At 49.1% G+C, this 27,486-nt stretch overlaps 1 protein-coding gene across 1 annotated transcript in view; it reads left to right on the plus strand.

Moving 5' to 3' along the window:
* Positions 1-27,486, plus strand: part of LOC119951393 (BCL-6 corepressor-like protein 1) — a 153,321-nt gene that overhangs the window by 88,484 nt on the left and 37,351 nt on the right. Inside the window, 3 exon segments of the mRNA XM_038774530.1 lie at positions 16,360-16,776; positions 21,301-21,584; positions 22,733-23,008. Coding sequence (XP_038630458.1) covers positions 16,360-16,776; positions 21,301-21,584; positions 22,733-23,008 — 977 coding nt within the window.

A 27,486-nucleotide genomic window follows, 5' to 3' on the forward strand; every position in this document is an offset into this window, starting at 1 on the left:
CCCGTATCGGGATTCAGACACCGTGTCGTCCTGCTCTCCCGGATCCCACACCCTTGTGTGGATCAGGCATGAATTTTGAATTATGTGACCGGGGGTCACTTTCGTCGTTGCGGACAAGTCTGTACGAATTGTCCCTGTGCCAGAGTGTTGGGTCTAAAAGTGAATGGGTATTGTCGGGGTTGGGTGGTGGGTCTGGGTTTTTAATATAAGTGACTTCCATGGGGTCACTGGAGTCGGGGTCATAGTCGCTGCAGTGTGGGCTGTAGTGTGGTGTGCTGTGGCTGTCCTCAGAGTCAGTGTCTGTATCGCTGTCTCTGCTGCGGCAGCTTGTGGGCGTTCGGGGCGTGGTCTGTTGTGGTCAGTGGGCGGAGTCGTGGGCGAGTCCGATGAAGAACTGGTCTGTGAGGGGGATGGTGGAAACGTGTCTCTAGTGGGTGGGGCGAGGTGTTCTGCTGCGTCTAGCAGGACATGGTGTGCATGGTTGGACTGTGTTCCATATGCCTTTAGCTGGTGAATATGGAACCACGCGCTCTTTCCATTGGGATATTTTATCTTGTAAACTGAGGGGCTAATTTTATCCGAAATTGAATATGGGCCGGAATATTTTGGTGCCAAAAAACTGCTGGGGTTATATACAGATAGCATTACCTGTTGCCCAACCTGGAATTCTGTGGGGTGCACGGTCTTATTAAAGCATGCTGTGCTTTGTCTACGCCGTTTCCCTAGTTGAACTGCAGCTGCGATCTGTGCAGACCTCACAGTCTCAACCAGGTCTTTAACTGCCTTTTCATGTGTGAGGGCCGTCACTTCGGGGCTAGTCATGTCCAGTCCTAAAAGGAATTCTGTACCTTTCATAGGGCGTCCGGTCATGAGTGTGTGTGGTGTGTATCCTGTGGAAGTTGAAACTGTATTTCTGATGAACATGAGTGCAAATGGGAGCACTGAATCCCATGTTGAGTTGTTTTCTTGAACCATTTTTCTAAGTGTGGATTTTAGGGTCCGATTCATGCGCTCTACAATCCCGCTGGACTGTGGGTGATACGCAATATGAAAATTTTGTTTGATGCCGAATATAGTCAGGACGTTCTTCATGACACGTCCTGTGAAGTGAGATCCCTGGTCTGAATCTATACTTCTGGGTAAACCCCATCTCGTGAAGATGTGGTGGGTCAGGATCTTTGCAGCTGTCTTAGCTGTATTCGTTCTAGAGGGGAATGCCTCTACCCATTTGGTAAAGGTATCGATTACCACCAGAACGTATTTATAGCCATTCCTGCAAGGGGGCAATGGTCCTATAAAGTCGATCTGGAGGTTTGTCCAGGGGCCATTAACTGGTCGAGTGTGCCGAAGCTGTGCCTTTTTAGAATACCTCTCCGGATTATTCTGGGCGCAAATAAGGCAATTCTCGATGTATTGGGTTACATCTGTCCTTAGGTTAGGCCACCAACAGAGCTGCCTGAGGTGCCTCGTGGTCGTGTCGATTCCTTGATGTCCATGCCCGTCATGGAACAAAGCAATCATTTGATTCCTGTCCTGCTGCGGGACCACATAAAGCTGGTCCTTGATGATCACACCCTCGTGTGGTCAGTGCGTGTCTAAATTTGTCAAACTGAGGCACAAAGTTGCCTTTAAAAATCTCCCTGAGATCCTCATCCTGCTTCTGTGCTTCAGCTAAATCCTTGATATCGGTCTGTGAGACTTGAACTGCGCTCACAGGGGCGCTAGCTGGTGCGCTAGCTGGGGGTGTCCACAAGTGTCCTCGCCTGGAACCTGCCTTAGCCAGTGCGTCGGCTTTTACATTCCCAGGGGGGGATGACCTATGGTGGCTTCTAACCTTTATGATGCCGAAGGTCCTGTCCTTCGCTTTATCTAAAATGTGGCGGAGTAAAGGGGCTGATGGAAGGGGTTTCCCGTCTGCGGAGACAAAAACCTCGTGTCCTCCACAGGGGTAGAAAATCTGTCAAACTATTGCAGACATATAGACTGTCCGAATATATGTCCGCCGGGCTGGGGAAAGAATCGGGGTGGTCCACTATGTACGCTATGGCCGCGAGCTCTGCTGCCTGCGCGCCTAAGTGACCTGGCAATTTTAACGCTATTTCTTCGAGAGCGCGACCCTGCGCGTCCTCGACATAGATGCCGCATCCAGTGATACGCTCACCATCTAAAACCGTGGATGAACCGTCTATGTATATCCATAGTGGGCCACATGTGTCTGTGTGTTGGGGGCTTTGTCTTGGGTTCCCTATCTTCCTGGGGGGTGTCTTCGCTATGAAGGGTCCTGTGTTGTGTAGGGGTGCTACAATTTCACATTCATGAGGCTGTCCTGGATATTGGAGGTTGTCGGCTAAAAATGTGTGTGTCCGGGTCCGTTTGACCGTAATGTCGCGTCCTTGTAAGAGTAGTGTCCACCTAGCTGCCCTAATCTGGCTAACTGAACCGTCCTTCAGTCGACCGTCTAGGAGTAACTGTGTGGGGGTGTGCTCGGTCAAAATAGTGATGGGGTTGAGTCCGGTAATGTACGAGAAGTACTGAACTGCCCAGAAAACTGCTAGGAGGTGCCTCTCGCAGGCTGAAAATCCTTGTTACACTGGGTCTAAAAGTCGGGAGGCATAAGCCACTGGTCTTAGCTGCTCGTGTCGTTCCTGAAGTAACACGGCCGAGAGGGTCAGATCTATGCTTGCTACCTCTATTGCATAGGGGGAAAGGTGGTCTGGGACTTGTAGCGCGGGTGCTGCGCTAAGGGCTCTCTTTAACTCCTCCACAGCCTCTGTATGCTGCGGAAGCCATTCCCAGGGGGCTCCTTCCTTAAGGAGGTCTGAGAGTGGGGCTGCCTTTGTCGCGAATCCGTCGATGTGGTTCCGACAATAACCAACCAGTCCTAAGAACGACCGGAGGGCTGAAACATTCTGGGGAAGGGGCAATTTGACAATCGAATCAATTCTTTTGAATTCGATCTCGCGTTTGCCGTGCGTGATGACTGTACCCAAATACATCACTTTATTTTCTAAAATCTGGGCCTTTCTTGGGTTAACTTTACAGCCAATTGAGGTTAAAAGTTCCAGGAGCTCGGCCAGAAGCGTAATGTGCTCAGACTCTGTGTCTGTCTGCAGTAGTAGGTCGTCTACATACTGTACCAGACATTCGGGGCGGGAAAATTTTTCTAGACCATTCGCCAGCTGTCGGTGGAAAATGGAGGGGGAATTGTGGAATCCTTGTGGAAGGCATGTCCACGTATACTGTTGTGCTTTGAAAGTGAAGGCAAATTTGTACTGGCACGCCTTTGCCAATGGGATTGACCAGAAGCCGTTGCTAATGTCCAATACCGTGAAATATTTGGAGTTGAGTCCCTGTTTGAGCATGGTCTCGGGACTTGTTGCTACCGTGGGGGCTACTGCTGCGGTTACTTTGTTGAGTTCCCGATAATCAATGGTCAGACGCCATGATCCGTCGGGCTTTCTCACTGGCCAAATAGGGGCATTATTGGTCGAGGCTACTGTTCTAAGCACACCTTGCTCCAATAAGCTACCTATTACCTTCTCTATTTCTCCCTCTGCTTCTAGGGGAAATCTGTATTGTTTCTGTGGTCGGGGGTCAGGTCCGGTAACGTGAATTTGTCCAGTCATTCTGCCACAGTCGTGCCGGTGACTGGTAAATGCTGTCCTGTGTTTGTGTAATACTGCCTTTACTTGTCTGTCCGTGTTTAGTGTAGTCAGGTCAAATGAATAGTCTCCTACTGCGCTAATCCTATTAGCGTACTCTCCTACTGTGAGAGTAGCGGGTGCTCTGTCTGATCTCGCCATTCGCCAGACACACTGGTTAACTGGGTCGAACGACAGGCTATGGGCATTCATAAAATCTATCCCCAGGATGTGTTCTGCTGTCCGGGGAAGATTTACTAGAACGATGGGGTGTTTGGTGGAAATGTTCCCTAGCTGGATTGCTACGGGTGCTGTAATGTGTCCCTGCTGCGAGTGTCCTGTGAAACCGCTAAGTGTGATGGTGGAGGTGGTCGGCCACGTGTCTGCCTGTGCCGTGGTGGTGGAATTAATCGTGGTGCGGGACCCTCCTGTGTCCCAAAGTAACTCTATGGGCTTCCCTCTAACCTTAGCTGTGACTACCGGTCTTCCGGATTGATCCCAAAGAGTGTCACAGACCCAAGTGGGGGAGCCCGAACACCGTCAGTCTCTTCCGTCCACATTGGTCTGTCCTGACTGTATGCCTATACTATGGATTGGTTTGGCCTTATTCCTATACAGAGTGCCTGTCTGTTGGCCTCTCTGTGATCTTTGGGGTGCATTACATTCCTTAGCCCAATGTCCTAACTGGCCACAGTTGTAGCATTCCTGCGACTTCTGTGGAGGGCTGTTCTTTCCTTAATTTACCCACGCAGGGTTTTGGTGCGCTCTCACTGCCTGAATATCCGCTGCAGCCTGAGCTTCTTCTGGGGACTTCACTTTGCCTCTGCCCTGAACTGATTGCTCCCAAGCACGGGACAATCTTTTCAGGACCCACTTCTCATTATGGGCCTCTTCTGAGGGGTCATAACTATTGCAAGCACTGTGTCCTGCATCTGTGGCATGGGAAATTATGGTGCGCGTCCATTTAACCATGTTTTCACGGTTCAAATGGGCTCTATTTAAATCGCCAAAAACTGCGTTAAAATGGATCCACAGCCTTCCTGCAAATGCTGTGGGGTGCTCGGTTTTCTTTTGTCGGCACTTGTTAAGTCCTTCTACTGGGTCACCTCGATTATACCCTATGGCATCTAAAATGGAGGTGTGCATTTCCTCTAGGGTGCCTCCGCCAACGTTCTGTGGATCGGGGAGGGCTGCTACTACCGATTGGTCTAAACTCAGAACTGTGAGCTTAACCTGCTCTCTCTCATCCAGGCCGTACATGGTTGCCTGTTGCTTTACTTTTGCGAAAAATTGGTGGGGGTCTGCGGTGGGGAGAAACGGAGTGATCCTTTCACACGCGTCCCTGAGTTGGGTTACAGTTAAGGGGGTGGTGTAGGTGATATCGGGTGCACCTTCTGTGGTCGCTTTCCTTTGGGTGGTGACTGGATTCATTGGTGCGGTAACTATCTGATCTGTGGGGGGTTGGGGTGCTTGTCTTTTCTGCTGCGCTGCTGGCGCACATGTTCCCTGAACATAACGCTGCGCTGTCTCGCTTAATTCCTTCCAGTCTGGGGCATTCTCCTCATCTAACTGCGTTCCAAAGGTGCTTTGGAACCCATTCTGCACTGAAAGCAGCGATTGCAGCTCCGCAATCTGCTTCCTGCATTTTGCATGGTCTACTGTACTCTGTCTTTGTTCTGTGGTGGCAGCATGGAGTGCTCTTAAAGCTGCCTTTAGGTCAGAATATTGCCTCTGCAAAGCCTCTACCTGCTTCTCTGATTCTTCTCTTATCAGGACGGCACGTTGCACGTCCTGATAGGCCTTTTCGTACTGGGTCTGGGAACTGCTGAGATGGGCTAGACAAGACTGATGTGCCCTCTTGGCATCATCCACCTCTCTACCTTTCTCTGCCAACTTCCCTCTAAGATCCATATTTTCTTTCTCGATGTCCCTGACATCCACTTTATTCATCCTATTTCTCTCCTCTAATTCTGCCCGGAGCGTCTGAACGACCTCCTCTGTGCCTCACAATTGTGCCAAACAGGACACGATTGCCATCGGCTTGCGTGCTTTACTAAGGGTTTTCTTATGAATTTGAGAGAGGTTCTCCCACCAAGTATGTCCTATACTTCCGGGACCTGTCTCCTCATTCAAACAGAACTCTTTCCAAAGGGGCCATCCCTTTCCTTGCAGATATTTGCGGAGTTCCAGCTCCCACACGGGACACTGACCTACTCGGCTACTGCTGGTCGCTGCGACCACAAACCGTTCTGGATTCATGAGGCGTTCCATTGCCTGCATGGCCATTTTCTCTGACTCACTTTAATTTGGAACAGGGGGTGTTGAGGTTATGTCTCACGAAACGGGTAAGGCTTACACTATGTTCCGTTCACAAAACTACCGAAAGTTTGTCGCAACAAAAATGCTTTCAGGTTTTCCTTACAACCCTGTTAGTACGCATGCACTAAACACACTTCCGAATTACGTTTATTCGTTTGAACACCTTGAATACTTGTGATTTCTTTCCTTTTTCTTTACCAGATTTCTAATTCAAATTTCAGGGTCCTCGACGGAGTGGGGGTGCCACTTGTAACCGTGTCCCGTCAGGAAGTTGCCACTAAATGTTGCACGTTTTACTTGAGTGTATTACGCGTTTATTGGAGTGTATTAACACGCCTCCGTTTAAAGGCCGTGTGCTTAACACTGCTACAGCTCTGTGTGTGTATTTTCAGCTCGGAGTCGCCAGATGCCGTATATAGACACCTCACAAGTATTTCAAGGTCAGGTTCAAAGTAATAAAACTATACACCGATCAGTAAGTTCAAACGATCAATATTTATTATACAAATATAATAAATACGCATGCACACGCTAAAGACTAATACTTATTTCTACTATTAAACGACTAAATACTTATCTAAGTAGGAACCAGCAAGGTCAGGGGACAAGGCCTTTGTTCCTTTCTGGGGTGCACCTTCTGTTCAATAATAGTCGAATACTGTATAAGTAATGCCGGGTTCACGTAGCGAGCGTCGTTTTGGCACTTACTGAACGATGGCTGGTGCTCAACGGCTGGTGATGGGAGACAGGATCAACGCCTGGAGTCGGAGTCAGGATACAACAGCAGATCTGGGCCGGAGTCAAAACAGCAGTCCAAGCCGGAGCACAAAAACAGCGGAGCCGGAGCAAAACAGACAGAACCATGTGCGGGGTCTATCTTTATAGGTCCCCCAATGTCCGTGCCTTTTCGGGGCGGGCCTTTACCTGCCATGTATCGATTGGGTCATTTCCCAATCGATGTCTTACAAATCCCCCAATCTGAGGGTCTCTTCTCGATGGGTGGGGCGGTCTCTAGGGTCTTTTGTGATGGATACTTCTGGTGCCGTTTCGTCTGGGCGTCCACTCAAAGTATCCATTCAAACCCAAATGTTGCTATTGTGTGTGCCCAGATCTGGATTGCCTCATTACTATGCAAAGCGTTTTGCTATTTACACCTTTGGTTGAGATCTTCCACCTGGCCATAAACTAGTTTCGTTACGTGCAGAATGCTAATTAGCCTTTGCAGACTGCTTGTCCTTGCTAAAACTGTTTTCTCCCTACAGTCTTAGCAGTTCTCCATTTTGTTAGCCCAGTGTCCATCTTAGGTGGCTACAGAAGGACGTGTTGTTAACTGCCCGTTGGACGCAGAAAGTGACCAGGGGTTAGGCTGGCCGCGTGTCAGCAGTGCGACCAGGCCACCGGGACACACAGGTATCCCATGGCAGGCGGCTGCCGAGGTGTCGAATAACCTCCGTCTAACATGTAGTTTCTCTGCCCCCCACCACCCTTCTGTAGGTGACGATAATATATTTGAACCGAACAGCAGTGGTTGGGGCCGCTGCACTGCAGAGGGACATCCAGCAGCGTCCACAGCCACATCCCACAGTGGATGCAGGGGCAGCTGCAGCAGCAGAGGGAATGGCCACAGAGTTGGCCATTGTCGAGCAGCATGGGGGGGTGGGGGGGAGGAGGAGACATTGATGGTGGAGCCAGGGCGCCAGAGGCGACGATTGAGGCCTAGGGTGTACCGTGCCCAGATCTCTTTCGAGACAATGCCGGATATCACCTGCAGGGGGAGACTCCGGTTGAGCAGAGAGACGGTCACACATATCTGTCACCTCGTGGCGCACCTCGCCCTGCGTGGAACGGGAGGAGGACACGCGATCCCGGTTGCCGTCAAGGCGACGGTGGCACTTAAATTTTATGCTACCGGCTCCTTCCAGTCTCCAATCGGGGACCTGTGGGAGGGGGTGGGGGGGAAGGGACTGTACACCCGGCACCGAAGTTTCACCGCTTGTCAACCCCAGCGACACTCGGTCACCATCACGATCCCCGTGGCAACGGAAAAACCACACAGTCTTACAAGTTAGGTGCAACAGTGAGTTTAATGGTGAATATTATGTACAGATGCCCTAACCCCTACAACTAAACTGTGCCCTTCGCCCGTGCCAACTTACTATGTGTCCCTCTTCATTGCCTTACGGACCCTACCACTATGTCTAAGTGAATCCCCAGATGGTACAGCAGGAGTGGAGGCGGACTGCTGAGAATCACGCCCCACGACATGTCTCCCCGTCGGCACTCGTTTCCTGGGGTGACCTGGCCTTGATGGGCCAGGCTGCTCCGCGGGCGTTTCGGATGACGTGGTGCCACCCTGCTGTGCCTGCTGCCCACCCGATGCACCAGGGATGGGACGGTGGGAGGCCGAGCGTTCAGGGACGACCCGTGATGGAGTTAATGGGACGAGCCCCCAGAACCACCTCCTCCCTCGGAGAGCCCGGTGGCCCCCGGGCCTCACTGTGGGACGGAGGTGCGAACGGGGAGGTGCCCCGCCGGCCCACCGACACTTGGCGCTGCCAGTCCTGGAGGCCTGCAACCGTTTCGACCAGGGTCCGAAGGTTCGCTGAGACGAAGTCCAGGGAGTGAGACATTCCCGCCAGGGACTGTGCGACCTCAACCTGTGAGTGTGCGACGCCATCCAGCATGTGCGTCAGGCGGTCGATGCTCTCCGCGACTGACTGCTGGGACTGTGCCATGGCCTGCTGGGACTGGGCCATAGCCTGGTGAGACTCGGCCAGGGCCCGTAGCGCGCCGGCAATGTCGTTTTGGCTCTCGCGCATTGCTGCCTGTGAGAGGGCAGCCCTCTCCAGGGCCGTGGATGGCGCGTGCATATTAAGCCCAACGCCGTGCAGAACCTGACCCATGGCCGAAACCGTTTCACCCATTGCCTCGACCACGGACGCCACCCGTGCGGTGTCGGCCTGGGTGGCTGCCATGAGCGGCACCACTCCCTGCTCCTGGACGCGGTTTGACTCCTCTAACTGCGTCTGCAGCTGCTGGAAGATGGCCTTCATCCCGTCATTGTGTCCCTGGGTTTCAAAATGCATTGGCTGTCCAGGTGGATCGAGTAAATCCAGGAACCCAGGAAACGTCTGGGAGCCAGCTGAATGCTGGGCCTGGGCTGCCCTCCGACCGTCCAGCCCCTCGGCTGCTCCGACCTCCACCTGCTGTACCGGCTCAGTTGTGTGGTGCACACCAGACCGTGACCCAGGAGCCTCATCACTTACTTACCCAACCGAGGTGAGTGTCTCTGGGATGGTGGATGGTGTGGGAGACAGCAGTGCCGCAAGCTCTAGGTCCTCGTCGGTCATAAAATCCGCAGTGTCCTGGTCCCAGTCATATCCGAGCGCAGGGCGCACACGGCCCATGTCTGGTTGTGCGTCAGGTGAGTCTGTTGACTGCGTCGACGTCCTCTGTGCGTCCTGCTCGACAGTCCCGGGTTGGGAGGATGGCACTCCTGGCTGACCTCCTGCCACCCTCTGGCGTGCGACCCTGGGTGCGGTGGTCGTGGCGGATGGGCGCCTGTGTGTGGCAGCAGACGGCCCTGGAAGTTCGTCAGCACGCCCTAGGGAACAGAATAATACAGGGTTAGTTAGACACGCTCGGCCGGGCGTAGGATGGTCCAGTGGGTAGAGAGTGAGGGGATAGAGGATGGGAGGCCCAGTGGGCAGAGTGTGAGGGGACAGAGGATGGGAGGTCCAGTGGGCAGAGTGTTAAGGGACAGAGGATGAGCTGGGGGGGGGGGGAGGGTGTTGTCATGCAGGGTTGTCTCACTTTGTTCTGCTCCTCCAACCTCGCATTGCGCGACCTCCCGGGTGGCAGGTCCCCCAGCGAGGTCCAGTGCCCTCTGTTCAAAGACTGTCAGGGGGTGCAGAATGGGTGAACCTCCTCCGGTCCTGTTGCTCTCCCGGTTGTTGTGAGCAGTCTTGGCCTGTTGGGGGGGGACATAGATAGATCATCACAATTCGGCAGGTATCATCAGGGCGTTCAGATATTGGCACAGGGTGGGGGGAAGTTGCAGCTACACCGTGGCATCTCTCCAGGGGGTCGCAGCGCTCATGTGGGTCTGTGACAACTTTGTTAACCACCCTCCACTCACTCTCGCCCTCCCCCTCATGCCCGGGAGTGAGGTGGATGATGAGGGACATTTGGGGGGGGGGGATGGTTGTGACCCAGGGGCACCCTCGTGGCACTTACCCTGGCAGCCCTGGTGAGGTCGTGGAGCTTCTTGCGGCACTGCTCCCCAGACCGAGGGGTCTGCCCCACAGCACTGACTGCCGTGCCCACCTCACGCCAGGCCCGTCACACAACGCTGGAAGGGTGGCGATGCCCTCGTCTTGGGCAGATGATCCCCCTCTGCTGCTCCACCTCATCGAGGAGGGTCTCGAGGTCAGTCTCACCGAACCTCGGGGCAGCCCTCCGTGGCTCCGATATTTTCACCCCCTTGTTGTCATCGCTCGCGCCCTTTACGACGCGGAGCGGCGTCATTCGGGCGTCGCGGGCTTCCACCACGTGTTTCCCGCAGCCACGCTCCTAGCCCATTTCCGGGGCCAGAATCGATCGGGAACGGGGCCGTTTCGCGCCATCGTGGAACTCGTCCGAGTTTACAACGGCCTTCCCGATGCCGCATGGCATCGGGGAATCGCGCCCAGAGGGTGAGATTTTCTGGGAAATCGGCAAAGACTAAAGGTGGGCTGGAAAAGCAGCGTCTAGCCCGCCAAAGGCTTTGGCTGCTTTGTCATATTGTGCGGCACTTTGTGCTAGAAATCTTCATGTAATTGTTCCACGCTTTATTGATACAGGGCCCCACATTTAAAGACCACCCCTACACGCAACTAGCACACTTGCTGCTGCATTGTCATGGCTGGAAAAGCTAAGAAGCGTAGTGCCCCGAAATTAATCTAAGCCTCCTTGGAGTGCATGCTGGATGCAGTGGAGACTCGCTGTAATGTGATATACCTGCACTCAGGGCGAAGACCTTCCAGATAACCCAGCATTGGAGGCGGTGGTCCGCGCTAACGCCTTGCAGAAGAGGACAGCCATCCAGTGTTACAAGAGGAAGGATGATCTTCTTCGTTATGTCGGGTTGAAGTCACTCTTCTCATCATTTTCAACTCACACAATCACATGCCTAATACACATCCACAGAAATTTCATGTAATGCCAGCTCTGGGGTAACCACCACTCTCTCACACACACAGGAATTCACAGACCCCGACATTGAAGACCCATCATAGCACTCAGCCACACCCTTCACCAACGCAGAGACACACACCTAGATGGGATATGGTTCTAGAGTATCCTTGGGGTCACAATCGGTGAGCACATCACACTGTCAGATCTGCAGCAGTTGGAGGTAGGGATGTACCAGGGTACCGGCACTCAGAGGATTGCTGGAGGCCAGGAATTTGCTGAGTCCCAGTCAGATGACAAGTCTCTGGACTCGGTCATACCTCAAGTTGTTGGATCTCCAAAGATAAAGCTTTGACGAAGAGAAATCCAGACTCAAAATGTTAGCTCTATTCTCTCTCCACAGATGCTGTCAATCCTCCTGAGATTTTCCAGCATTTTTTGTTTTTCTGTGATTTCAATGTTGCATCAGCCTCCTTTTATCCCTTTCTACTTGGTTGTTTACATTGAATTTCACACCTCATTGACTCTTATGAGCCTCTTGATTAACAGCTGAAGGCTATCTCAAAGGAGGGATTAGCTTTGTTTTATAGCACTTCACGGCCCATTTGCTCCGAAGTACTTCTTCTTTTCAACAGGTGCACTGCCCGAGTGCTTTTTTTCCACTGAGTTTTTTCTACTCTGAAGCGCTTCCTCGAAAGAGCAGATGTGCAGTCTGAGAGCTTTTTTTTAGACTGGATCTTTTTCAACCTCTCATACCTGAACAGCATGCCTGCACTGGAGGAACCTTTCCAGCAAGGAAGCAGCTGGTACCACTCAGACCTTAAAGTGCAAGGGTTCCTCAGAGAGCACCTTCTCACAGCCACTGTTGAATTCTCTGGAAATGATAATCATTCTGGGGGGCGCGGAGGCCTTTTTCGCTCCTGGGTGGTCAGCGGCTTTGAGATCAAATGGCGCCCTGAACTTTCTGCCTTCTTCGGGTTCCATGGTGCAAATCACCTGGCTCCAAAAGTTTTTTTGAAGTGTGGCTTGAGATCTGGATTGCTCCAATCCACCCAACGGGAATCACACCTTATTTCTCGCCAGAGACCACACTCAACATTTTTTGGGAGAATTCCTCCCAACGGTAAGATGCTCATTTCAGGGCTTCGTCCATATGCTTTCTGCAAGGTTCCCAGCACATTGGTGGTGTCCTTTCACAGTGACTGAACATGGCAGTCATGCCTGTGTTTGATAGCGAATAAGGATACCTCCTCATGGTATCCTTGGCTAGCATCACTCATTCCAGTCATTGTCAGTGTGTGATCTCTGCATCGTTGAGGTGCAGAAAGCCCCCATCCCATCTGCCTCAGCCTCCGGTGACACTAAACCTCAAAGATACACATTGCAAAGGAAGCCGCAGGATCAGGAACGGTAAAACAATTGCCATGATATGACCTAGTCATTAAGAACATGCCATCTGCCATTATCCAGACAGGAGTCAGACATTCACAGAAATTCTGAGGATCTATGCACTGTACCCACTAAAAGTCATCATCATTCTCATGGAATGTAGAGCCTATGAGCTATTACTGCATCCCCATGATAGGAGCCTTATCACAGAGAATGTGCTCTGCCATCAGTCAGATGGGAGTGCAATGCTCGCAGAAGCCATGTGAAGACAATGGAATGTCCTCATTGATGTCCATGAATTTAGCAGCAATGAGTGCACCCCAAGCTCATCAGACTCATCCTCTCCCTCAACAACCTCTTCAGCATTATCCCCTTCAGCGTCCTCCACATCAGAGAAAACTTGTCAAGCCTCATCCCCTTTGTGTCCCCTACATCACAAAGAATGTGGCGATCATCATCGAAGATTACATGACACTCCTCCATTTCTTCCTCAGGCAGTTCCTCCCTCTGTTACAGTGCCAGGTTGTGCAGCAAATTACCATGATATGTGGTACCCTCTTCAGGTTGTATTGCATGGCTCCACCATACCATTCCAGGCATCGGAACCTCATCTTCAGCATCCCTAAGGGCTGCACCTCCAATGTGCGAGTTACAGCATGAGTCCCAGTGTAACTCTTATCAGCTGCACTGTGTGACCTCCTCACAGGCATCATCAGCCACCTCCCTCATGAGTAGCCCTCGTCCCCGAGCAGCCGCCCTAGTGGGCCCTGACACACGTCAGGGATCTGAAAGTCTCTTGAATGTAGGATTCATGCACTTGTCTGGGAATCAACCACACGCCCACAGGGTGCACTTGGTGTGGTCGTAGACCCAATGAACATTCAGCGAGTGGAAGCTCTTGCGGTTTACATTGTTCACAACCTGATGCCCCAGAGATCTGAATGCCACATGAGTGCAGTCAATGGCACCCTACACCTGTGGAAAACAGGGATTTGTGCAAAGCCCATCCCTTTTGCATCTTGGCTTGCCTGATCCTGGTCAAAATGGACAAAGTTTTGTGCTTCGCAAAGATCGCACCCGACAACTTACTTGGCTATGGAGAGGCCTAGAAGAAGTCACTGGCGTACCAATTGAGCGCCGTGGTAACTTTCAATGACACCGACAGTGGGAGCCCTCCCACGTCCCTGTGGCGCCAAATCCTGAAGAAGATGGCAGATGTGACCAACCAGTTCCCTGCACATGCATAGTGTTTGACCACATTGGTTGTCTAACCCTGTCTACTGAAGTGCCTCCAAACACTGGCTCTCTGGGGTTCATTCTCTGCGTGTGGAGCTGGTCCTGCCATCCCTTCCCCTTCACGGTTCTGTTCCTGCCTTTGGTGAGCGTGGCGCCTTCCTTGACGTATCCTTCTTCTCTCCTGCTAATGAGAGAGAATGATGGAGAGATCGCCATGCTTCATGTTTCATACTTTCTCCTCACTGCAATATCAAAGAGAGAAACTTGATAGTTATTATTTCTCTCCTAAGAACCCCTCTTTGTCCATTCATCATCTGAAGCTGCCTCTCAAAGCCCACTGATGCATGACCTGGCCACAAAATTGATTCATAGTACCTTATTTACATGCTGGTTATCCAAAACATTGTGTGTTTTCAGGAAACAGATAACTCACCTGGGGCGAAGGGGATCAAAGGATATGGGGGGAATGCAGGATCAGGCTGTTCATTTGGATGATCAGCCATGATAATGAATGGTAGAGGAGGCTAGCAGGGAGAATGGCTTCTTGCTCCTATTGTCTATGTTTCTATGTTAAAACCCCACACCACCCTTGCTCGGCACCACTTGACTGAGTGGCCACAGCTTTGGCAACTCTACTGCACCTTGAGCTCTCATCTCAAGCATGGGCATTATCCTAATCTTCACTCCAAGACCTTCCACTCAACCTGGTCAAAGGGGTCACTTGTCAATACGCACCACAGCACACAGCCAAGGATTAGGAGTGCTCACCTCGGCTACCATGCCATTGCTAACTCTCTAATGGAATGTAGTTGCTTGCCCAGTTGGGTGATGGTGCAGGCACATTATGGTAGTCATAGATTTTTGTAGTCAGTGCACCAAGGGTTAACTGCTGAGCAGCAATCAGTAATACTAGACAGAGAAGTGGTGTTTGAGTGAGTTTAATTTTGTGTCGAGCTTGACTCCAGGCGTGACATTGGAGTTACATCTGAACGGTCTCAGTAGCAATGGGGTACTGATGACTGACAGGTTTTTCAATTATCCTTGTCCCGGGCAACATGTTGTCTCCAGAAGTTGGCCCCTGCAACTCTGGAGACACTAATTTCACATGACTAAGCCTAGGACTCTGGAGTCAAACCCTCGGTCTCACCTCACTCGGCCCCCGATACTCACCCTGGAGTCAACACCCAGTGCCCTCCCAGTCTTACCCCAGTCTCTCTTGCAGTCTTACCCTGATCTTTCTTCCAGTCAAACCTGGTGCCCCCAAGGCAAGCCCCGGTATCCCCCACTCCCCAAATATGCAGAACTACATGTATGTACTGAGCCGCATGTCGAGACCTGTCCTGAACTCCAAGCTCCCCTTGGAAGTCTGCTTATTAGGTGCACCCCAGTTGAAATCAGTTGTGCTTTGCGCTATTCTGACATTATGCTGCCTTAGATGAATTTTTTGATGATGAGTGGGGATATCATTCTGGCATATGGGCCCGATAATGAGATGCAATGTGTTCGAAACAGGATCATGACATTGAGTGGTGGGAAACGCCGCCCACCACTGATGAGGGAAGGGGAGGATCGCGTTAAGCTTTCACATGACGTAAGACGCGACTTTTCACATCTCGTGATATTTTCCATTCCTTTTGCGAAACCCCCCCAATGCAAAGAGGAATGGAAAATCCCGGCCAGAATACCTTTCTCCCAAATTTGTTTTTCCAATAAATGAACACCATTGAATTTTGAAAGCTGTAAATGCTGCTGCACTTTGTTAATAATTAATAGATTGTTATGTCCTATAGCTGTGTGCATATGTGCATGCGTGTTTGTGTGTGTGTGTGAGAGAGAGAGACAGACATGGAACACACATTCATGATCAAATCACAAAATTCATTATTCACAGAGATCCTTTAGAAAGCCAAGCTGCAGCAGTGAAGATGTAATTACAATGTTACAGATTTACTGGAAATTTCCAGTATAAATGTCAGCATTGAAAACTTTTAAATTCACAATTGTTTTACATCTGCATGGCCTGCCAATTATACTGCGTCCACTAATCCTGCTTCACCTGAAGACGTTACTTTGGTCTTACATCCCCATTAGGGGTGGATTCAACTCCAGGGTACAGGCAGCTGAAAATTCTGCCGCAGTGCTGGAGGATCCTGGAATTTGGCACCCATATTGCCTTCATGATGAGTTTCCAGTGTGGTGAACTACAGGATGAATTTCCCTCTGCCTTTATCTATACTTGCCGACATTCACTCTCCAGGCTCACATGGACATTTGGGAAAGTTGTTGGAAGGCTGCTGGCTCCTGTCAAACCATATCCAAGCAATAGCTGGCACCTTCAGAGACAAGGGGAGAAAATTGCCATCATAAAGTCTATTTGATTTCCAGGTGAGTTGATAAAAAGGTTGCAAAGGCAGCTGGTCATGAAAAAAATGCATTTAAACAGCATCAATATCCTAATGGGCATTTGACGTGGTTGCAAAGTCACAAGAAAATAATGTGGTCATGGGCAGCTGCAGATTATAGCAATATAATATTCTAAAACCCCAAGAAGATTAATATGTTTTTATACATTGCAAATGATATTTTCATTTGTGTATTGCAGAAAGTTTCTGTGGCTCATATGTACATGTGACCTGTGACCAGACGAACAGTACATTGGAGGAAAGTCAGCGTATGCATGAGGAAGTGGAAGGTGATGTAAAAGCAAAGAATTCAAGGGGTCAGGAGCTGTTTACAACGGAGGATAAAGAGACCAAAGAAGAGAGTGAGGTGGGAAGGACTGACAGCTTCAAAACTGAAGTGGGTGAACAGGCAAGATTGGAACCACATGACTTGAGTTGTATAGCAGAGACTCATGGGAATTGTAAAAATAGTAATAAGCAAAACTCTACGATCAAGACGCAAATAAAAACCAGTAGGAAGAAGTTCAGAAGTGAGAAAGAATCTGAAATACCTTTCCACAAAGGGCAGGAAAATCAAGGAAGTACAGGGATACAAACACGGAAAGCAGTTACTACAGGTAAATTTCAATGCCTTTTTAACTGTGTTACGCCTTCCCACTTGTAGAAATTTATGTTTTAGAATCTATAGTGAATGTCACCAATCTTTATTGGTGACCAATTCACACTATCCATGTTTTTACTATCTTCTCTTGTCAAGCAATTCTTCAAAGTATGCTGCACTCATAATCCAGCAGAGGAGTTTGATTTTTTTTTAAGAGAAATGATCGTGGCCAAAGCTCAATTGCTTCCCAGTATTGCGAGACCTTGGAATTCAGCACTCATCCGCTCCCAGGTCAGACCGAGGATTAGTGTGGCAGGGAATCTTTCAGTAGCATTCAGGAAAAAATGTGCCCACTGAGCTTCATACCTTGCTAGGTTTTTGGCTGGGGAACAATTGAGAAATTCTGAGCCATGTGCATCCATTTCAAACACTGGGCAAACCTTTAGGTTTGTGTATGGTTCTATACTTCTATGGAAGACTCTAGGGAAGAGTTCATGGGCGCAAATACTCAGCCTCGCGCCACCGGTAGTGGAGTTTCCGGTGAGATGGAGAATCCCGCATTAATGAAGAAAACGGGTGCTGACCAGTGTCTGATGCTCAGCCCCCACCGACCACGGGATCGAGGTTTGCACCCCGCACCAGCAAGAGGATGCAAATGGGTCATTAAGACTGTTTTAACATTCACCTGGGCAACACACCTGCTGGCTCAGACAGAGGAAGCACCAAGTGTCAGTTCCTGGGAAGAGAAACTAATCCGCTATGTTTAAACCCGGTCAGATCTTTGAGTTGGAAGCCAATCATTCATTTCTCTTTTGATGTTGATTTTACTAGGCTGTGATTGACACCTTCCCCACACACACACACAGCTGTCAGCATTGCTCTATTCATCTTCCGTCACAGTTGAGTAACTCTAAAGTGCTCTGACCAAATGTCTATAAACATCAATTTTTGATTGACAGGTCTTGGACCACTTCAAACAGAATTAAGTGCTTTCCAATCACCTCCCTTCAAAATTGAGTGATTTTGAAGTGGTCAGCTGGAAATTGACAGCACTTAGCCATTTATTTAGGGGTGTCGGGGAGGGTCCCTTTATTTAGGGGTCTTTGAAGGGGGTCTTTTATTTGGGGGGTGTCTGGGGTCCCTTAATTTAGGGGGTCTCTGGGGGCAGGGAGCGAGTCCAGTAACCCCGTACTGGAGTGGAGGGGGGACCGAGAAAATCCAAGTGTGGGGGGTGCAATTCCATTCCGATGGGAGAACATAGTCTCACAAATAGAAAATTTTGTCCTTTGTTGTCCATTTGCCAAATAGCATTCAGTCATTTCCAAAAACTGACACAGTAGGCTGTTTGCCCCCCCTAATCAGCAGATTTGATGGTGGGCTGCTTCTAGGTGGGAGTTGCAAGTGGAGGCATCGAGTGACCCACCCACCTTTGGGCCTATTAAGGCTTTTAAATAGTGAATTAATGGTAATGTTGTGCGTCACCAAGCCCTGTCTAGTATTTTATGCATGCTGGGGCAGGGCTCACATTATGCAGGAAGATATATATGCACACATAGATATAAACGCAAGGGCTGGTGTTGAACAAATGTGTGCGTAGCCTCCTTTGCGGTTCCTTTGTACTCATCAGATGCACGCTACTTCCCTAAAGTCATACTTCCCTCTTTACCATCGTCACCTACCCCTCTCACCCAACCCATCCCTCCCAACTCCCCATCAGAGGGACTACAAGCCCGGCACCCCAATAGTCTAGACTTTTCTCTGAGTCCTTGTTGCTAGACATTGGGACCAATTTTGGAGACCGTGGGACCTATACAAGGCAGACAGTTTGCACCTGAACCGAAATGCGACCAGTGTCCTTGCAGGGAGGTTTGCTAGTGCTGTTGGGGAGAGTTTAAACTAACTTGACAGGGGCCTGGGATCCTGAGAGAAGATACAACATGGATAGATGCACAGCCAAAATTAGAAGAGACATCAAGTGAGTCAGGAAGAAGTCACGGGATTTTGACAAGATTGGATGGTATTTTAGTGCGAGTCTGAAGAACAAGGCAGTTGAATTGAAGACACAAATTAATGCATGGGGGTATGATGTCATTGCTGTCACTGAGATATGGTTGAGAGAGGGGCAGGATTACCAGCTCAATATTCCAGAATACAGGATCTTCAGGCGAAAGAGGGAAGAATGTAACAGAGGAGAGTGTCGCAATTTTGATCAATTACAGCAGTCAGGAGGGACGACATCTTTGAAGGCTCTTCAATTGAAGCCATATGGGTAGAACTTGAAAACCAAAATGGAACAATTACCTTGCTGGGAGTGCTCTATAGGCCACCTAACAGTCTGAAAGAAATAGAAGAGCAGATATCTAGGCAAATTTCAGAGAAGTGTAAAAGTAATAGGGGAGTGATAGTGGGGGATTTCAACTTCCCTAATGTTAACTGGGATAGCCATAGTGTGAAAGGTTTAGAGGGAGCGGAATTCCTAAAATGCATCGAAGATAACTTTTTATGTCGGTACGTAGAAGGACCTATAAGAGAGGGAGTGGGCCTGGACTTAATTTTTCGGTACCGAAGCTGGGCAAGTGGTTGTAGTCTCGATGGGGAAGCATTTTGCAGAGAGTGATCGTAACTCCGTTAGGTTCATGTTTGTAGGCCTGAGATCAAAGTTCTAAGCAGGGGGGAGGCCAATTTTAATTAGATCAGATATCATTTGGCCAGAGTGGACTGGAAGCAGACACTTTTCAGTAAATCTGTGACAGAACAGTGAGATGCATTCAAGAAGGAAGTGGGAAGAGTACAGGGCCAACATGTCCAATCAAGGAAAAGGGTGGGACCAACAAATCCAGTGAACCCTGGCTAATAACGGATATATAGCATTGGATCAGGAGAAAAAAGGAGGCTTATGGCTCAAAACAACAGAAGCCCTAGAGATGTATAGAATGTGCAAGAGGGGACTTAAAAGGGAAATTAGTGCTTCAGGTGGAGGCGATGTGCTGAACAGTCGCACAAAAGGTGGCTCTCCCTTGATAACTTCAATTTAGGCCCCTTCAACCCATAAATCGGACACCAAAATAACAAAAAAAAACAACCTCACCTTAAACTAAGAACCACCAGAAGAAATGTCTTCAAACCAGCCACAGAGCTGGAGACATAGTAAGAGCAAAAGTCAGGAGAGGAAGATCCAGATCTCAGACACGTAAAGCGGAGCAGAGTATGGCAGACCGAGAGGAATCGCGACTGCCAGCCTACCCACCGACAGAGCAGTGGATGGAGCTTCTTTCCCGAGAGCTCCAAAAAACAGGGGCCATTCAGGAGGACCTCATGTCGGACATAGAATCGCTTTGGTTCCCCCCTCCCCTTCAAAGAGGCACTGGAAATAACGGAGAATGGAGAACCAGGAGGCGACAGTGCGGAAACTGGAGGAAGCAGCCACGAACTCACTGAAGGTAGAAGTTGCAAGGTTGGTGACAACCCAGACAGTACTCAAGGGAAGGTGGAAGATCAGGAAAATAGGCTTCGCCGCCCGAACCTAAGGATTGTCGGGCTACCTGAGGGCAGAAACATGACGGAGTACATCGCACAGATGCTCGGAAAGCTGGTTGGAGGGGAGGGGGGAGGCTTCGCCAAACCTCCAGAGTTGGGCCTGACCCACGGGTTGCTCTGGCAAAGGCCCAAAGCTTTGCAAAGCTCCATAAATTCCAAGCTAAGGAGCAAATTCTGAACTGGGCGAGAAGCACGTGGTCCTGTAGATGGGAGGGAAGTACAATCCGCATCTATCAGGTGATTGGGGTCAAGCGCTGGGCTGAGTTCAATGGGGCCACGGTGACTTTATTTAAAAACAAGGTGTGGTTTGGAATGCTGTACCCTTGGGTAACATACATCCGGACGATGCAGACGAGTTCATCCAGAAAAACGGGCTGAGAAGTCAGCAATAGCGGACGTAAGGATTATTGACAGTGTTTCTTTGTTCTCTGGACTGAACATTTCACCCGGGAGTGGGTGGGGTGAAGGCAGAGTACACTGAAGCAACAAGGGAGGGTGGTTTTTTGGAAGGGGAGAACAAAATGGACAGAGTGTAGGGGAGCTGCTTCCAGGGGGAGCTACCACACTGGCGAGCATGCTAGTGCACGGAAGCAAGGGGTGGTGACACAGGGCAACTCCTGAAAGGGAGAGAACGCCTGGCAGAAGTGGGGGGATAAAACAACGAAGTGAGGGAGAAGGGTAAAGTGGGGGGGAGGCAATGGGGGATGGCAAGGGCAGATGGGCTCGGGGGGGATTGGGGATTAGGTTGGGGGGGGGCATGCTGGTTACCTCAGGTCACACTTGAGGCGGCCAGAACAAAGAAGACAACGGTGGCCATCTTGGATGGCCCACAAACCTTGTCGGGTACTGGCTGCCTTTTTCGAGTCCATGTCCAAGGTTATGCCAAGCATGGAATGTAACAGGCATTCTGGGTTCTAGCCAAAGTACTATTTTTTAGTAGCTTACAGATCAAGAGCAGAACTGAAGCCTGGTCAAGCTAACTATATTGCAGTTTTCATTTTAGGAACATGGACGCCTCCGACTTCACCACAAAACAGGATGGCTCCTTCAGGAAAATTGCCCAGTACTGATTGGAATCTGAGTGTCAGGCACAGCACTCCTGTGTCGGGAAGTTTGCGGAAACGTAAAGAGTCTTTTAATCCAGGGGCTCTCAATTTGAGTCACACGCAAGAATCCCCAAGTCAGTATCAGTCAGAAAAACCATCAGGAAAACGTACATGTAAGACAAAGCATATTAGCAGACCCCAGTCCGCAGAAGAAGGTGCAAGTAATCAAGGAAGACACAAGGTAAGCAATTTACAACAACTTGCATTGTATATAGCCTGTTACATAGAAAAATATTCCACGGTGGTCCACAGTGGTAGAGGTGTTTAGAGAGGGAATTCCAGAGCCCAGTGCCGAGGCAACTGAAGACAGATACACCAGTGGTGATTTGAAGGACGTAACCAATGCACAGGAGGCCAGAGTCAGATGAATGAAGAGTCCCAGTGGTTATAGGTATGGATGTAACAGACAGGGAGATGCAAGGCCATGATGGAATTTGAACACAAGAATGGTGTTTTTAATTTTGGAGCATTGGGGAAACTGTCAGTAAGGATAGCAGTGATGGGATTTGGGAGTGGATTCTCCATTGCCTCACAGGTATCAGGATTCCCGATTGGACCGAGATGGCGGGTCGGCCATAAAATGGATTTTGTTGCTATCATCCAATCCCCCGCAGGCTGCGGCAGCCGGTACCTGCCCCTTGCCAGCGGGAACATATAAATGATGCATATGTATCCCTCCCACCGTGATGCTCGGATCCCCAGAGCAGGAAGCTAACATGTAGCCTTAGGTGCAAGGTTGGCCAAGCGCAGCCTGCTGTGCTGGAGACTGCCGCGGAGGGGGGGGGGGGGGGGTTGTGCCACAGCCAGGCTGCAGAGCTGGTTCCCCCAAGGGTCCCAAGAGTTGGGTTAGGAAATATGTACGTGAAAATGAAGACCCCACTCCCTGATTCTCCGCTGGCGGGGAATTTAGGCTCCAGAACAGAGAATCCCGATCTTGTTCTGCAATAGAATATGGCAGCAGACGTAAAAGGTGGGCTGAAGTTTATGGAGGTAGAGGATGCCAAGAAAGCATGAGAAATAGTTTAGACTGGAATGAGAAAAAGGTGGGTGAGGTTTTCAAATTATTTATTTGACTTGAAGAATAGACTTTAGGTTGCACTACTTTAAAGTCTTGCTGTAATAATGAAAAAAGGCAAATAAAAACTTTGAAATTCAAACCTAGAAACTATGCTGGGCAATATTAGTATACAAATGTTAAATGTGTTAGTGTAATTATTTAGCCTTTTATTTTAATCATAACGTTACATTTATTTTAATTGATAAGAGTACAGTGTATAATTATTTTCTTTGTTCCATTGATTGACCAGTTAAATAATTATTTTGGAATAGATTGAAGTAAGGCAAAATCGGTCCCTAAAGCGCTCAGCGTTAATGCTGGATTCTGATTGGAGCCCATCACCAAAGAAGCAACGTGATTATTTAGCGCACTGGAAAAAACGGACATCTCCAGTTACTCCTGTAAAACACAGAACAGTCTCACAGTCACCACCTGCTCAAGCAGAGACATCCACAGGACAACAGTCGCAATCTGAAACACGAAAACTAATAGTAAATAAGAATGCTGGCGAAACATTGCTACAGAAGGCAGCACGATTAGGCTATGAGGTAAAAGCTGTAATAACATGTAGCTCATCTGTTTATTTTTTCAGAATGCCAGTTATTTCTTTCTGTGCTTCTCCTGGCCCTGTAAAAATCATTTGTGACATCTTTTTGGACCAATTTCTTGTCACAACTCGGCTCAACTGAGTGCATGACATGCTCCACCTATTTGACTCTAAATTATATTGGTATCCTATATTCTAGGGTAATGGCATCACCAAATAAAATCTATTTTGGCGCTGTTACCATCCCATTTTCATTAGACAAAGGGAGCAAAATCACCATTTGTATCACTAATAAAATCTGCTATAAAATGGATTGTCTAAAAGGTATGTGGAACACCGTAGTTTTCTTCCCTAGATGAATGACATTTAGCAAAAATTAATGTTTCAAAAGTAACTTCTTGCAGAATTCAGGATAATTTGTAAGTGGTATATTTACAAATTATGTACATTTGGATTTGCATTACAATGGATTAAATACTATCATTTCAGCTTTGAGACCAGGGGCCAGATTTCCATGTTGCAGGTGGAACTAATCCCATCTCTTGTCACCAGGCTGCTGGGAATTGGTATTTTTCCAGTGTATGCCTCACTTCATGCTCTCAACCAAAATGACAATCAGGGCGATGGTCCTGGAGTGGGCCCACTGAAGGGCCTGCCTCAGCCACGATTTTATTCACAAGCTCCAATGATTGTTTACAAGTGCTGGCGTAATACCGGAGTCTTAAGTGCACGCACCCAGATGCCTGCCGAATTCAAGACCAATTGGCAAAAAATTGCTAACCTCAGTACAAAAGGTGATTAACAATGAAACTGGCAAAAATTCACAGTGACACAACATGGTCTGCTTTTCTGAAGTTTCTGCATAGTATGGGAAGCTTACCGAGCGCTTGATGCTGGTATTGGATTCTCAAAATGTCAAGATAAGAGATTTAATGTGCTGATGCTTGGAACTGAGTGAGAATCTTGCTCACCTGGTTGAGTCCTGGTGATCCTGTAGACTTCTCCAGCCAGATTGTTTTCTCATTGATCCTTTAATGTTTTGCCAGCTGGCTACTGTCCTGGTAACTCCAATTAAAATTGAACTGTCTCATTCCCTACCTGGTGGTCAGTGAAGTTACCAAGACAGCAGCCAGCTGGCATTACATTCAAGATATTGCATACACTAGCTCCATTTAAAGTTATCATCTGAATTAAAATGCCAGTGAGAGGGAAAACCACGAGGAGTAGCCTTTAGACTATTACGACTCCAGGGATAACCAGGTTATTTGGTAGAATGGGGTGCTAATGTGCTTTTGCTTTAATATAGCATGGCAGTACGGTGGTTAGCACAGGGACTGAGATTCAATTCCCAACTTGGATCACTGTCTGCGCCGAGCCTGCATGTTCTCCCCGTATCTGTGTGGGTTTCCTCTGGGTGCTCTGGTTTCCTCCCACGAGTCCCAAAAGACATGGGGCGGGATTCACCCCTACCCGGCGGTGCGGGGGGTCCCGGCGGAACGGAGTGGCGTGAACCACTGCGGCGTCAGGCCGCTCCAAAGGTGCGGAATCCTCCGCACCTTCAGGGGCTACCCGCGCCCCGGAGTGGTTGGCGCCCCGCCAGCCGGCAGGAAAGGGTCTTGGCGCCACGCCAACTGGCGGCGAAGGGCCTCTGCCGACCAGCGAGAGTCGGCGCATGCGCGCGAGTGCTGGCGTCATCCCCACGCATGAGCAGAGGGATTCGCTTCCACACCGGGAATGGCGGAGGTTCATGGCCTCCGGTGCGGAAGGAAGATTGACCCCCACGGCACAGGCCCCCGCACCGCGGATCGGATGGGGCCCGCTCGCAGGCCAGGCCACCGTGGGTTCAACCTCCTGGGGCCAGAGCCCCCCCGCGCCCCACCACAAAGAACCCCGGAGCCGCTCCCGCGCCGCCAGTAAGGGACCCTACTCCAATTTACGCCTGGTTGAGGACTAGGCAACAGAGGCTGGCGGGACCCGGCCCATCGCGGGCCGAGATTTCGGGCAGCCCTGGCGCCCATTGAGTCGTGCCGGACCCCCGCCATTTCTCCGAGGCAGTCAGCGCGACTCGCGCAGGGCCGGTTTGTGGGGGTGTGTAGAATTGGTGAGGACGGCGGGGGCGGGATTCACCGACCCCGGCGATTCTCCCATCCGCGGGGGGTCGGAGAATCTCGCCCATGCTTGTTAGTGATTCGACATTCTGAAGTCTCCCTCAGTGTACCCGAACAGGTGCTGCGGTGTGGTGACTGGGGGATTTTCACAGCAACTTCATTGCACAGTTAATGTAAGTCTACTTGTGAACTAATAAGATTATTAATAAAGATTACTATATGCAGATTTTGTCATAAAGTTAATAAAATTAGTTGAAAATTTTGCTGATTAATTCTTTGATTTTTGTAGGTTTTCCTTCACCCTTACCCACTACATAAGGGAATTTAGTCACTAAATTAAACAGCATGGAATTATTTAACAGTGATTACCTGATAAAAAAAGAACGAAGTAATTTCCATTAAAGCAGCTTGATGAACTAGTTTTAACTGTTATGCAATACCCATATACTGTCACAGGGGACCACTATTGCATTTATAAATATTCCAGTAATTGCTGACTTAAAACTTAAAACAACAGTACACCAACTCTTAGGACTATTGACAGGCAGAGAGATCTGGGCGTACAGGTCAACAGATCATTGAAAGTGGCAATGCAAGTGGATATGGTAGCCAAGAAGGCATATGGTATTCTTTCCTTCATCGTCAGGGCATTGAGTATAATACATGAATAGGGATGGGAATAGAGGGATATGGATTTCGAAGTACATAAGTTTTAGTTTAGACATGCATCATGTTTCAGCGCCGGCTTGGGGGCCAAGGGCCGGTTCCTGTTCTGTAGTGTTCTTTGTATCGTTGTAAAGGTCCATGTGGTATTTTTCAGAAAAATAGAAACTATGATAAGGTGAATAAAAATCTGGAATGTCCTTTATTTTATAATTTCTTCTTTCCTTGTATATTCTAAAAACGCTGCAATTAGTTTAAAAAGGGCGAAAGCTCGAATTGTAATTGGCTGATAGATGGTTTTTGTAGAACTGGAAACGTTTTGTTGGCTTGAAGGTGTTGTATCCTGCTTCCTCTTTAACTTAGCTGTTTGGTTTCATGTCAGGTTGTCCCGCTTAAAAGGGGACAGCTAAGAAGTATGGTGTAAAGCAGTTGAATTTGTAAATCACCCAAATTGTGGTTGGGTGGAGAAATACAGGACACTTTGGTTTCACTCATGGTAGTCAGTCCTCTTTGCAAAATACATCATGCCTTGAAGAAAAGAAGGATGCTTGAATTTATATAGCACCTTTCACATCCTCAGGATGTTTCAATGCATTCCAGAGCTAATGAAATAATGATGAATAGTAGTCACTATTAAAATGACTATAATGTAAACCAGCACAGCATCCATTTGCATATAGCAGTGAGATAAATTACAGATTTTTTTTATGGGCACCGCAAATACTTGGCTGGCTAGAAAATAAGTGGTGCCAAAACGTAAACCTTGGGTTTTGACCCACCCCAGAGAAATGGGACTCTGGTATTTTACTGATGCTTTTACAGATAAGATGGGACTTTAACTTCTGAGCTCAGAGCACAAAATGAACTGAATTGAACCAGGTATTTGAGGCAAAAGAAGAAAATGCTGAAAATATTCAGCGGGTGGTGTAGTAATGTAAGTCGGGCCTGCCATCTCTGGAAATAGTACTGAGGCAGCCATGGAGGCTGCTAGGAGTGGATGGAGGCAAGCTGGTGAAGGGCTGGAATAAAAACAGAAAATGCTGGACAATCGCAGCAGGTCTGATAACATCTGTGAAGAGAGAACAGTGGGGAGGCATGGTGGCGCTGAGGACCCGGGTTCGATCCTGGCCCTGGGTCACTGTGTGGAGTTTGCACATTCTCCCGTGTCTGCGTGGGTTTCACCCCGACCAAAGATGTGCCGGTTAGATGAAATGGCCACGCTAAATTGCCCTTTAATTGGAAAAAAATAATTGGGTACTCTAAATTTATTTTTTAAAAGAGAGAACGGTCAAGGTGAAGGGCTGGCTTTGCTGCCATGAGCAGACAAGTGTTTGTATTCATAGCCCCACACCAAAGACTTTATAACTACTTGGAGCTGTCAGTCAAGCTGAACTGACAGGCTCGCAATAGTGATAATGAGAGGTTGTGAAATCAGTCATGCAGCAAGAATCCTATAATGATAGTCCTCAGGCTTATGCCAACAGACAGAGTGAAATGGCAAGCATTGATATTCTTTTAACTGCAGACTTAAAGGGCAGAAGGTTTAAATGTCTTGATTCATATCTACTTTTAACAGCCCCAAGGGCACTTGACTTCTCCCAGAGGGTAGCAGACCTCTCCCAAAGATGTCCCTGGACCTATCCATAAGTGTCCCTTACCTCTACAAAGGGTACCTACCTCTCCAAATTACTCCAGTAGGTTAGACCTT

This window comes from Scyliorhinus canicula, chromosome 17, assembly GCF_902713615.1.
Source record: "Scyliorhinus canicula chromosome 17, sScyCan1.1, whole genome shotgun sequence".
NCBI lineage: Eukaryota > Metazoa > Chordata > Chondrichthyes > Carcharhiniformes > Scyliorhinidae > Scyliorhinus > Scyliorhinus canicula.